The 12016-nt window shown below is 44.3% G+C and overlaps 1 protein-coding gene across 14 annotated transcripts in view; it reads left to right on the forward strand.

Annotated features, from left to right (window-relative positions):
- LPP (LIM domain containing preferred translocation partner in lipoma) overlaps window positions 1–12016 on the forward strand; it is a 443967-nt gene that overhangs the window by 275300 nt on the left and 156651 nt on the right. For all 14 annotated transcript variants that reach the window (XM_050964799.1, XM_050964800.1, XM_050964802.1 and 11 more), the window contains one exon: window positions 9839–10537. In XM_050964799.1, coding sequence (XP_050820756.1) covers window positions 9839–10537 — 699 coding nt within the window. The remainder of the gene's footprint in view (window positions 1–9838; window positions 10538–12016) is intronic.

Below are 12016 nucleotides of genomic sequence, written 5' to 3' on the forward strand. Positions count from 1 at the left end.
AAAAATGTGTCACAGTGGTGTAAATATAAAATGTGAGGTGTGTGAGAGAGAAAAAGGGTAACCAATGGGGTTTTATGCTAGACTTCAGTAATACAATTGAGGTTTGGCAGCAGTAGGAGCGGGGTGAACCCGTGGGGGATGGGATTAAAAGAGAGAGAGAGAGAGAGAAAGGCAGTGGTAGAGGAATGAGGTTAGGGGATGGGGGAAGAGGAGCACGTGGTGGAGCAGAAACCAAAGATAGAGGCGCTACAGAGGGAGATTTAAACTCAGGGAGACACAGAGAGCAGACAGGCTGCAAGTTTAAACAGCAGAGAGCTCGGGGGGGGGGGATTGGGGCAGTGGGAAGACAAATTCAAATAGTAAAAACCTTATCTATCCCCTAACTTAATCAAACTTATATAAAATGACAAGCAGCTACAGAATACAACCAGGCAATGATTTTCTAAACTTATCTTAACCAACAATTAGGCAACACAACAAATATCACAGAAACTTACAAGCTCTACAATCTTAACAAACTATGACTTATTAAATTAAAAAAAACCAAGACCTATGGTGCACCTTATGCTATGGGGAGGTTACAGAGGGCAGAGTGGTATGTATCCAGGACCCAGCTCCCAAGGAAGCCAAGGGATGGTGGCTACAGCGGTGGATACAGCTGAAAGCAGAGAGCCCCAAGGCAAAGCCCACAGGAGCAGAACTTAGCAGTGGCAAAGAGCCCTGTAGTTTAAGAGAGGTTTTAAGACACAGACCAAGGTTTAGCTTGAGTCTGTGTGCTGGGGAAACAGAGCCAGCAGCTAAAATAATAAAATAAAAGTATAGAAAGTTTTACAGAGGGATTCTTACCAGTCCCCAAGGCAGCAGCAAAGGCAGAAGCAGCAGCAACATCAGAAGAGGCAAGGAGGGTTCGGTACAGTCTCAATAATCAGGAGATCTCTCAGGTAGCAATTCGTTCTTCGTGGGGGGGGTTTCAAAAACGGGGGTATGCTCAAAAATAAAATGAGAGCGGAGAAAGGACCCCCCAGAACCTCTGGCTGATCAGACCAGGCAGCAATGCAGGAACCTTTCTGAGGTGTGTTTCAAAAATGTCTGGTTTTAAAGGCAAACTTGGGCAGTTTCCCACCAGTAATCCTGATAGGCTCCCTCTGTCACAGGGGAGGGGGCACAGGGGAAAAACTGAAGGTAAGCCCAGAGACATGCCTGGACATAGTCCTGTGCAATAGGTGACTCAAGAGCACATGAGACTATGACTCATGCCCAGGATCTTAAAACCACAATAGGCCTTGCAGCTCTGGACATTGCCTACCCTACACCAAGCCCAGGTTCAACGAGGTGATAACAGGACTAACCCTTTGAAAAGGGCAGTGGTCCCACTTAGCATGCAGCACAAGTGGCCATCCCTTTGAGAAGGGCAATGGCTCTTGTTAAACAACTTAAGGGGCCCTCCCTTTGAGAAGGGCAGTGGCCCTGGTAAACAACTTAACAGCCAGGGAAGGGCGGCCACAGGAGAACAGAAAACAAAATGGAGTCTGGGGAAACAAAATGGAATAGGGGAATAGCTGTAACGGACATCCTGTATGCACAGAGTGCAAAAACTATGGAGAAGAGGAACAAAAACAGATGGTTGTGCAGGAAGTGACGAGACATCATCATCATTCAGATTTTTTGTGGAAAGATGATTTTTTTTAAAAGTTGGGTTAATTGGCTCTTTGAGTTTAAAAATATGAATAAATTTAAAATTAAGTGCAAGCGATATCACAGGTAAATGGAATCCTGAACAAGAAATATGAAATTAAGTAATAAGAACCCAAAGCAAGTGCTATATGAGTATATGTCAAGATTTTTTCCCCACTTTGAACTTTAGAGTTCAATAAGTGGGGACCTGCATGAACACTCCTAAGCTTAATTATTAGCTTAGGTCTGGTACGCTGCCACCAGCCAGAAGTCTGTGTCTGGCACACTTTCTGTTCCCCCAAAACCTTCCCTGGGGAACCCAAGACCCAAACCCCTTGGTCTTAAAACAAGGAGAAATTAACCATCCCCCTCCTTTTCCCCACAGACTCTCCCCTCCCTGGGTTGCCTTGAGAGGCTTACACAGATCCAAACTCCTTGGATCTTAAACCAAAGAGGAATTAACCATCCCCCTCCTTTCCCCCCACCAATCCCTGGTGAGTTCAAACTCAATTCCTTGGATTTTAAAACAAGGAAAAATCAATCAGGTTCTTAAAAAGAAAGCTTTTAATTAAAGAAAGAAAAGGTAAAACTTATCTCTTTAAAATCAAGATGGAAAATGCTTTACAGGGTACTCAGATTCATATAGACTAGAGAGACCCCCGCCCCCCAACTTGAGATTCAAAGTTACAGCAAACAGAGGTAAAAATCCTTCCAGCAAAAAGACACATTTACAAGCTAAGAAAACAAACATAAGACTAATCCGCCTTGCCTGGCCATTACTTACTATTCTGAAACATGAAAGACTGATTCAGAAAGATTGGGAAAGCCTGGAATGATGTCCTGTCTCTCTCAGTCCCGAGAGCGAACAACGAATGAAACAAACAGCACAAACAAAGACTTTCCTCCACCAAGATTTGAAAGTATCTTGTCCCTCTATTGGTCCTCTGGTCAGGTGTCAGCCAGGTTTACTGAGCCTCTTAACCCTTTACAGGTAAAAGAGACATTAACCCTTAACCATCTGTTTATGACAGTATATATGTATTTCATTATCTTCATGTAAGTAAATACACATCATTTTAATGCCATATAAAGTTTAAAAGGAGTGAAACCAACAACGTTCTATAGAAATTGCTCTTTACAAAAGAAACCTACAGAATTTAGTGGAAAATTATTTCATTTTTGTAATTTTTTAGGGGGGGGAGGGTTGAGAAGAGATGGGAGGATGACTCTTCTGTAGAATTTAATATAGAATTCTATCCCTGCTATAGATTTTTGTGGGATGGCTTAAAACCCCTAAAGAAATGCTATCATTTTCTATTAAGTTCTACAGTACTGTTCTAGAAGGGGTTTGTGGATATGGGTGTCTATTTTATATATATACATACTCTCACTTTCTTAGTATACACTCATTTTCTGTAGCTCATATGGTCATTACAGATAGTCATAGAGATAGCTGCATTCTCTGTACATTCCTTTTCACTCTCATCATAACTATGCACTACAGTATCTTGAATCCTATTTCATATTGTAGCAATAAGAGGAAAACTTCATAAGTCTGAGGATGGCTTAATAATGATACTTTAAGTGCATAAGCTTTGATATGCTTAGCAATAGCATCAGTCATAAAATACTTCACTTATCAGTCCTTTGCTAATATATGGGGGTGGGGAGTTTCACCTGTGGCTGGCAAAGCAATTACTTGCCTGTGCCAAGCAAAGTACAACATTTGTTGCTGAACATCGTGCTTCTGTGAGCCTCCTTGCATGGCTAAACTGACATCCTGCAAAAGCCATGCTGCTGAGCTCATTTCTCCATTCCTCTGCATGTTCTGACTTGTTGTTCACGTGGCATCACTTCATCCCGTTTGTGGTCATCTGTTCCTGGGTAGTATTCAACAGTTTTGCCTTCAGAGCTGACGGCGGGACTCTGGCATGCCAGCTCTTGATGTTTACTGTTGAGCCCATAAGCCACAGATTTCAGCAAATGTAGAAAGCCATTGCCGCATAGTTCTGGAGTCCAAGATGGCTCTGTTTTCTCTTTGCAGTCATAAGGGATGGAAGTTATTGGAAGATCACAAGATGAGCTGATGAAAGGTTTAGTTGTTTATGTTTATGGTCAACAACCTTTGTTGCATTTTGGCCAAGATCTATCATGGTATTTGTTTTCATGTGGCAATGTCATGCATTCCTGTAAATAATTTATGGTAGATGGCTCAGCTAGCTGAACCAGACTGGTGGATTTGTGAGACAAATCCTTTTTAATCATAACGAGATTTCTCAATGAATTAAACTAAAGCGATATCCTTTTGTTGTCTATCAAAGTTAAAAGTATTTAGGCCAACTGTTTGTGTTGCTTTTATGTAAAAGGTGATAGCACCTTGATCCCCCTATGCTGTTCAGTGGCTAAAATATTGCTTTGGTTTCTATAATGAAATCAGGAACCTTCCTGGGCAAAGTTTGAGATCTGACGATTCAGATATGGATGGTAATTTTAACATCAGTAATTCCATGGTCATTAGGTCAGGTTGTTTATCCAAATTAATATATCCTCCCTTTGGAAGCCATGCCATCTCTCACGTAATCTTCCTCATTCATGTCAGGTGATAGTTTATCTCCCAAAAAGCTCAAAGCAGTAATAGTCATGTGGCAATGTTTTCTTGGAACCCACAATTGCATCACAGGGGAAAACAAATGAAAAGTAAATCTGGACCCAAAGAACAGAAGCTCAGTTCATCCCTGGCATAATGCTACTGGCCATACCAGATGTATGCTGGGAATGAATTGGGTCCGTTGATGAAGTTACAGTGGTAGCCTGATAGGCTTCTATGCTTCTTAGATGTTCCTGAGCTCTCCAGAATGAATGCAGTGCTGTAAATGGAAGTCTGTGATCTGCCCACATCATTTGGTCCATGTGTTGAGCTTAGAATTAAGATTTTTGTCTGTTTTTGCTTTGCACTTGTAACTTGCTGAAAGTTGTCCTCGAAGATAGAGTGCTAGAGGCCTGGTTGTTGTCATCCTCCTTCCTCCACCACTTCCTTCCTTACGTTTCAAGGTAGTGTCATGTCCGAGTCCACAAGAAATCGTTAAAGGAAACAGTAATGACCATGCTGATCACTCCCCTCCTCCCCGTCCAACCCACCTGAATTCCGTAGCAGTTGCAGAGAGGGGCAATGGGGCAGAAAGAAATAAAATTGAGAATTATCTAGTGCTCCTCTGGTTGCTTCATGGCATATGCAAAGCCTGGGCCCCTTCTTTTCAATCCAGCCTGAGACAAAGACTATTAGACTTCTCCATGATTGACTTTCAGTGAAATGTCTGGGAGGACTCCTCAAATATCTGGCTGCTGCTTGGGTAGCTAGCTATTAAAGCTGTATCCACACAAATACAGCTGTACCATATGGGTGCAGCTACTGATTTGTGTACAGTGCATGCCATAAAAACATTTGCATTTCTTGGGAATGAAATACAAATTTACAGTGGGATCTTGATAGAGAATAAGTCAATCTACTGGATTAATGCGTTTTATTAGACTGTAAATTCTTTGGGCTGGATTTTTAAATATATTTAGGTGCTAAGGATGAAAATAGGACTTTTTAACGTGAGACATCAAAGTAGTCTAAATTTAAGCATGCACAAATAACTTGTATGACAGTCAATATTCACGTAGACCTTTAGGCTTTGGAAATGCATCCCGGTAGCCCTAAGAAGTGCAAATAGGCAACTCTGAAAATCGGGCTCCTCGGGACATCCTGAACCCTTTGTACAACCAACATTGTATCATCTTGATTATCTGCTGTACTGGAAACTCTGAGGGCATGGCTACACTCGAAACTTCAAAGCGCTGCCGCGGAGCACTGCCGTGGCAGCGCTTTGAAGGGTGAGTGTAGTCACAGCACCAGCGCTGGGAGAGAGCTCTCCCAGCGCTGCACGTACTCCACATCCTCATGGGGTTTAGCTCACAGTGCTGGGAGCCGTGCTCCCAGCGCTGCGGCACTGTTTACACTAACGCTTTACAGCGCTGTATCTTGCAGCGCTCAGGGGGGTGGTTTTTTCACACCCCTGAGCCAGAAAGTTGCAGCGCTGTAAAGCGCCAGTATAACCATGGCCTTTATGTATATGCAGAAATGTATACACTTCCACCTCAGTTAAAGAGACAGCCGAGTGTAGTTGCTGGTTTAAAATGATTTCTTCATCCTAAACCAAGGTATTGTCTACTTAAGTATTTTCCCCCTTGTGCACTGAATACAAGCTTCACTTGATTTTGTGACTGTTCACCTTTCTGTTGTTGGACTAACTCACTCATAAAAGAGGCAGTACATTTAGGTTACTTCCATCTGTGATTAACAAGGCTCTTGTGTTTTTTCCCATTTAAAAAAACCCTCTGGTTTAGTTTTATTTTTGACGGTAGTGGTGGTTCTGAATATAATTCCTTCCTGCTTTTGTTTCTCTCTTCAACTCTGTTTGTTAGCATCTGGGGTTTCTGGTTTACTCTCTCTTTGCAATATTAATTTGTAGGAAGGAGGTGATGGTAACAGACATGATTGAAATTTGCATTTGCGAAGTGCACTAGGTGCTTTCCCCTAGTACGCAAACACCAGAATAGCCCGCATTAGTTTGGAAACAACCTTAGAGAATACCACAGGTATGTTTTGGTGGGATTGGTCACTTGCAAATGTGATGCTTTTGAAGCAGGCCATGCAGGTGTTGCTGGAAAGAGGGATACATAAATAAGTTTCCAAAAGCCATCTTCCCGCACTTCCCCCACTCATTCCTTCCTGTGTATTTCTGGGCTGCTGCTTATGGTATTTGCAGAACTGTCCCCTTCATTATACTAATCCCTCGTGTATCTGACACATCCACATATACATAGACAAATCCATTTACCCATCTCACCTGCCTGCCGTTGGCTGTCTAGATCACACACGGCTCCTTGGTATCTGAGCACCTTTCTCTCCTCCTAGAAATCTCTTCTTCTGTGGTGCCTTTAAATGTGAACCACCTGAGAGAGAATCCTGCACCATCTCCAGCTCCTATTGGCTTACCACCTTGGTGTTACCTTAACCTGGAGAACCCTCGTTTCAGAATGAGGGCTAAGACACCAGTGAATAGTCGTGTGTGTAACCAGAGATGCTGAAGCCCAGATAGTGGCCAGCCCTGTGTGGGGTAGACGAAAGGGGTCAAGAAAAAATTTCTCCTTCTGCTCCTGCTCAGGGGATAGACACAGGACTTGTCTTTGTCCTCCCAGGGAGCTCTTGTGCTCTCAGAAGTGCTAGACTCCCCCAAACGCCATAGTCCTTCCCCCTTTCTCTACTACACCCTATGCACTGGTTTTTCCCGGCCCCCCCCCCCCGACCCCCCCAACACTGCCAGAGGAATTCAGGGTGAGTCATGCTGACTGCCTCTGGTGACTCCTGGTGCAGATTTCCTCCATCTGAATGCAGACTGTGGTTTGGGTGACACAGTACAGCCCTCAGCTACTTGTCTATGGTCCCAGAGTGACTCGGGAAGAGCAGGGAATATAGCCCAGGCCCCCTTGCTCCCGGTCCCCTGCTCTAACCATGGTTAGACCACATTGCGAGAGGAAGATCTGCTCCTTGTGCTCTTTTCTTTGTTCATTTGGTCTCCATTCTGTGCCCTTCTTGGACTATATCGCCCCAGTCAATAGGCCCGGGGGGCTGTCTGTGATGGAGAGTGCCTTCCCTGCACAACACTAAGTCTGCCTTGTTTCTGGCCTGCAAGGGGGGACCCCGGGGTCTGTAATCAACACACTAAATGTAGTTACAAAAAAAGACAGAGAAAATCCCATATTGTGGGTTGGAAGGGTTAAAACTGTCGAATTTTCGTGCCGATTTAAACTCCACTTGTGTTTTTGCAGTGGTTCCTCATTATCTTCTCTCAGAGCCTGTTTTTCAAACACAAAAGTTGTGCACAGGTTTGGTTAACAGAGCCTCTCCCCCCACCCACTAGCCCTGTAATAGCCCATTGTCATTAAAACATTATCCAGCTTCTCCCCACTCTGCCCCATGAAAAGCACTTTCTTGAGGATACTGTGCGTATGTTCTGCTGCGTTTAGGCCCTTTCATCCCATTACAACAAATGGACAAGTATTCATTTACAAGAACAAAATACGTGGGGAAACTGGCAAGTTTCTAGCATGCTCAGGAACATTCACTGGGCAGTTTCTCATTAGGTGAGCAAATAAGCTCCTTTCCTCACCTGCAAGGCCTTGAGTCACTTCCTACCCATAAAAGCAACAGAGGTCCTGTGGCACCTTATGGACTAACAGATGTGTTGCACTAATGCATGCGTCTGATGAAGTGGGTGGTCACCTGCGAAAGCTCATGCTCCAATACGTGTTAGTCTATAAGGTGCCACAAGACTCTGTCGCTTTTTACAGATCCAGACTAACATAGCTACCCCTCTGATACCCATAGCTTCTCTATGCTCACTCCTATATCTTTCCACCCCGCTCACTTTACTGTCCGTCCCAGGAATCCCATGGTTGTTTGGAAGGTCAGGGATTAAATACAGTCGGCTGTATTTTTCTCCAGCTGAAGCTTACTGCCTTGTTTTCTTTCACCTCTCTCGCTTGTTTGGAATCAGGTCTGTGCTATCGTTTTCCTTTCTCTCTCTACATTTGTTTATGGTAACTCGTTCACTGAGGTCTCCCTTAAAAACACTACAGCACACTTGGAAATCTTCTCACCTAAATCCCCTATACTAGTTAACCTTTATAAATTCTCTGCCTAATAGCAGATGAAATTTGAGATTTTCGTATTCTTTTTTAATTGGTTTTCTTTCTGTATTGTGTACGGGAGGCTGAATGGTATTTTATGTATGCAACTTATGAAGGGTCTATAAATTCTATAATGCCCCTCTTTCCACTGCTGTCTGGGGTTTGGTAGCAACTCATACAAGATTGGTAATCTGTGGGATCAGATATTTGCCTAAAGTTGAATGCAGCCTTACTGTAGACCACCCTGGCGTCCATTCATTGCATCTGCCTCCACTAAGGCTGAAACTGACTCTTAGATTATAGAATTGATTTGGGGTGAAATTCGTTCGCATGCAGAAAGCTCAACAGAAGCTTGGGAAACCATTTAAGACCAATTTAAAAGTGACAAGCAAAGGAAATTTTTAAAAATTGCATTTCTTCACTTTTCTGCTTCTTCCTCTCTATAATGAAAGCAGGGAAAATATATAAAATTTTCAAAAGAAAAAGAGGAAAACTAGGTGAATGTTAAGAACTTCCCCACCCTTTTTTTGGTTGTCTTGGATCATCAGCAAAGATGTCCTTTGATTAGGCAGTGGGGTTAAATAGGTCTTAACCAAAACAAACGAATGTTTTACACACATGAGACCTAAAATCCCCTCAGTCTATTGCTAAGTTCTTGTTTCACTAATTCTGCATTCGTCCACTGAGTCCCAGGGACAGGCCTGATCTCACAACACATCCATGGCAGAGCTGTGAACAGAACCAATGTCTCTTGAATCCCAGTCCTGTTCACACTGGATTCAGAGGACTTAAGCCTTCAGGATTGCTGGCCTCACTCTGCGCTAACACCTCAGTGCAATCACTCCAGATTCACACCAGCATAACTGAGAGCAGAACCAGGCTCCATATGTGTATATTAGCATAGCCCTGGATTTTCCTTTGGCATTTGATCTGGGGTAATGTGTATTGCTTTGGGAAGACTTCCTTTGGAGCTGCTTTTAGTCCATCCCTTTGCACTGCCTTCTGTGTATTAAAAGGAGCCGCCTTATCAGTGGGCAGGATCTCGTGAACACATTTCGGAGTCCTCTCCATTTCAGAGCTCTCTTATTTTACAGGAATCTTTACAGCTATTCATGTTGATTCCCCTCATCTTACTCTCCAGCAATTGCTTTTGTTTAAGGCAGTTTTTTTGTAGAGTCAAAATCCCAGAGAAAAGTGGAAATATCCTGCTTGGCAATTCTGTTCTGTTGCACAGGTTTTGCCCTGCTCTGCTATTACCATTTTATAATGTGTAGTCCCAGGTACATTCCTACTTTACTTAGCAGTTTCTGTGGCTGTGCAGCTGGTGCTATAAAATCCTATTTCCATTTAACCCTGGCTGTTTGTTTTTACCAGCTGTATGTTTCCTTCTTGTTGGTGATAAGATTTTTCTCCTCTTATTGTTCCACAGGGCTCTGGATTCGCCACCAGCTCCCCAGTTACTTCTCCCCCGGGATCTACTCCGGTTACTGGGCACAAGAGGATGATCATTCCCAACCAGCCGCCTCTCACTGCCACCAAGAAATCTACTGCCAAGGCACCGGTGCAACCTGCTGCTCTGCCTGCCCCAGTCCCAGTTACTCCTGTTGGTACACTAAAGCCTCAGCCACAGCCAGTTCCAGCTTCTTATATCACCGCGTCCACGCCCACCCGACCGGCGTTCAACGTACAGGTGAAAACAGCCCAGCCAAGCCCTCACTTCCAGCCACCTGGCCCACCGCCCGTTCAGTACGGGCTGGGTTCAAACCAGTCCTACGCTCCTCAGCCAGCACGGCCCCCGGGGCCAGCGCAGTATGTTCCATCTCAGCCTCGAGGCCCTGACTATGGGTACGCTCCCCAGCCTGCACGTCCTTCGGAACCTGGCTATGGCTATGCACCTTCACAGGGGCGGTATCAAGATCTTTACTACCATGCAGGCCCTGGATATGGCGGAAGAAATGGCTCAGAACCATCCTATGTGCCGCAAAACACCTGGAAGCCCGAGCCGGCCTATCCCACAGCTAACACCGTGGCCCAAAATCCACCTGGGACGTACCAACCGCCCAGCACAAAAAAGACCTACATTACGGATCCGGTGTTGGCACCTCCTCCACCACCCATGCAGCCAAAGGTAAGAGACAGACAGCTGCTCTTAGGCTTGGTTTGGCATGGCAAAAGCCATGTGGTTTTTCCGTCTTGTTAGTTATTGAACGGCGTATTGAGCTAACAGGATTGCCAAATACATCTTTGTGTCCTGTCAACATAGGGCTACAGAGGGCACAGAAAGAGCCAGGTCTGGTGTTTTCTCTGATTGGCTTCTTTTTTTTTTTTTTCTAACTGACTGGTAGAAAAATGGGAACTTCCATCTGATTTGAAAATACAAGTGCCGGGGTCTTAGAAATTCCACCTTTCCTATGGAGTGACAGTGTCTCATTTCAGGAATGCAGTGATATTCAACAGAATTCACCCTGCAGGGCAGAGGAATGTTAAGCTCTGAAACTTTAAAACTCATCATCCCAATTAATAGGACATGTAATTATGTGGCTTCATGATGCCCTGATCTTTCAGACTTGTTTCTCCTAAGATTGATTAAGAGTTTACTGACAAAAACTTGGGGTCACGTACACTGTTGGGTCTGTTTTGTTCTCCAGTTACCAGGGGGAAAATTATTCCTGTTCATGTGCTTAAAATTGGGAGGGAAAGGGGGTGGGGGCAAACAGTGTTGTTCATTGAATGTGATTTAAGCGAGTCTGTGCATCATTGCTTAAAGATCCTTACCCTTGAAACCACACACAAATGTTTTCCTACACCAAGCTTGGCGACCGTGAAAAGCTTCTGTGTGTGCTGCCCATCCATTCCAGCAAGTGTCAAAGCAAAGGAGCCCTTGGAAGAGGCCTCTTAACGTGAAACTGACTAGACAGAGAAAGTTAAACTCACCCATCTGGTTTCACTGCTTAGGCCTTGATCCAGGAACCAGGTCTGTACAAGCAGAGCCCCATTTCCTTCAAAAGCTGTTCCTGTGGATACAGGGGCCTGGCTGTGCAGATCCAGGTTCAGGATTGAGGCCTTGGTGAGGTGTTTGAAAACAGCATCAGCAGTGAAAAGTAAGTACATTTGTAAAATCTAAGCTGCTATTGCCACACGTAAGAGATAGTTATTCATGTACATGGAGCCAAATTCCACCCTCCGTTGTAACCGTGCATTTGGATTTTATGCTGACGGTGTGCTATTAACACGAGTGCTCTAATCTCCTCACAACAGGAGCGATACCCGTGCACGTTCGTTGCTTTGTGCTCACCGAAACCTGATGACAGCTGGGCTCAAATCCTGCACCAATGAAAGCATTGCTGTCACAGGCTACTTTGATTTGCCTCAGTGCAGAACTCGTCTCTAGCCTTTTAATGCTGAGAGAAAAATGCTAAATAGTTACAAAACAAAACACAAAAAGCTCCTTCTATCGACCTTGCCCTCGTTCAGTCCACCCAGCCTTTTCTTAGTAGCCAGATTTCATTCCAGTTTCCTGAATTCAGGAACTCTTCCAAGCAAGGAAGCTCCGGGTTTCTCAAGTCGGGATAAACAAAGCAACAAATAAAAGTCCTTACCAGCAGAC

Source organism: Gopherus flavomarginatus, chromosome 8, assembly GCF_025201925.1.
Source record: "Gopherus flavomarginatus isolate rGopFla2 chromosome 8, rGopFla2.mat.asm, whole genome shotgun sequence".
NCBI classification, from domain to species: Eukaryota; Metazoa; Chordata; order Testudines; family Testudinidae; genus Gopherus; species Gopherus flavomarginatus.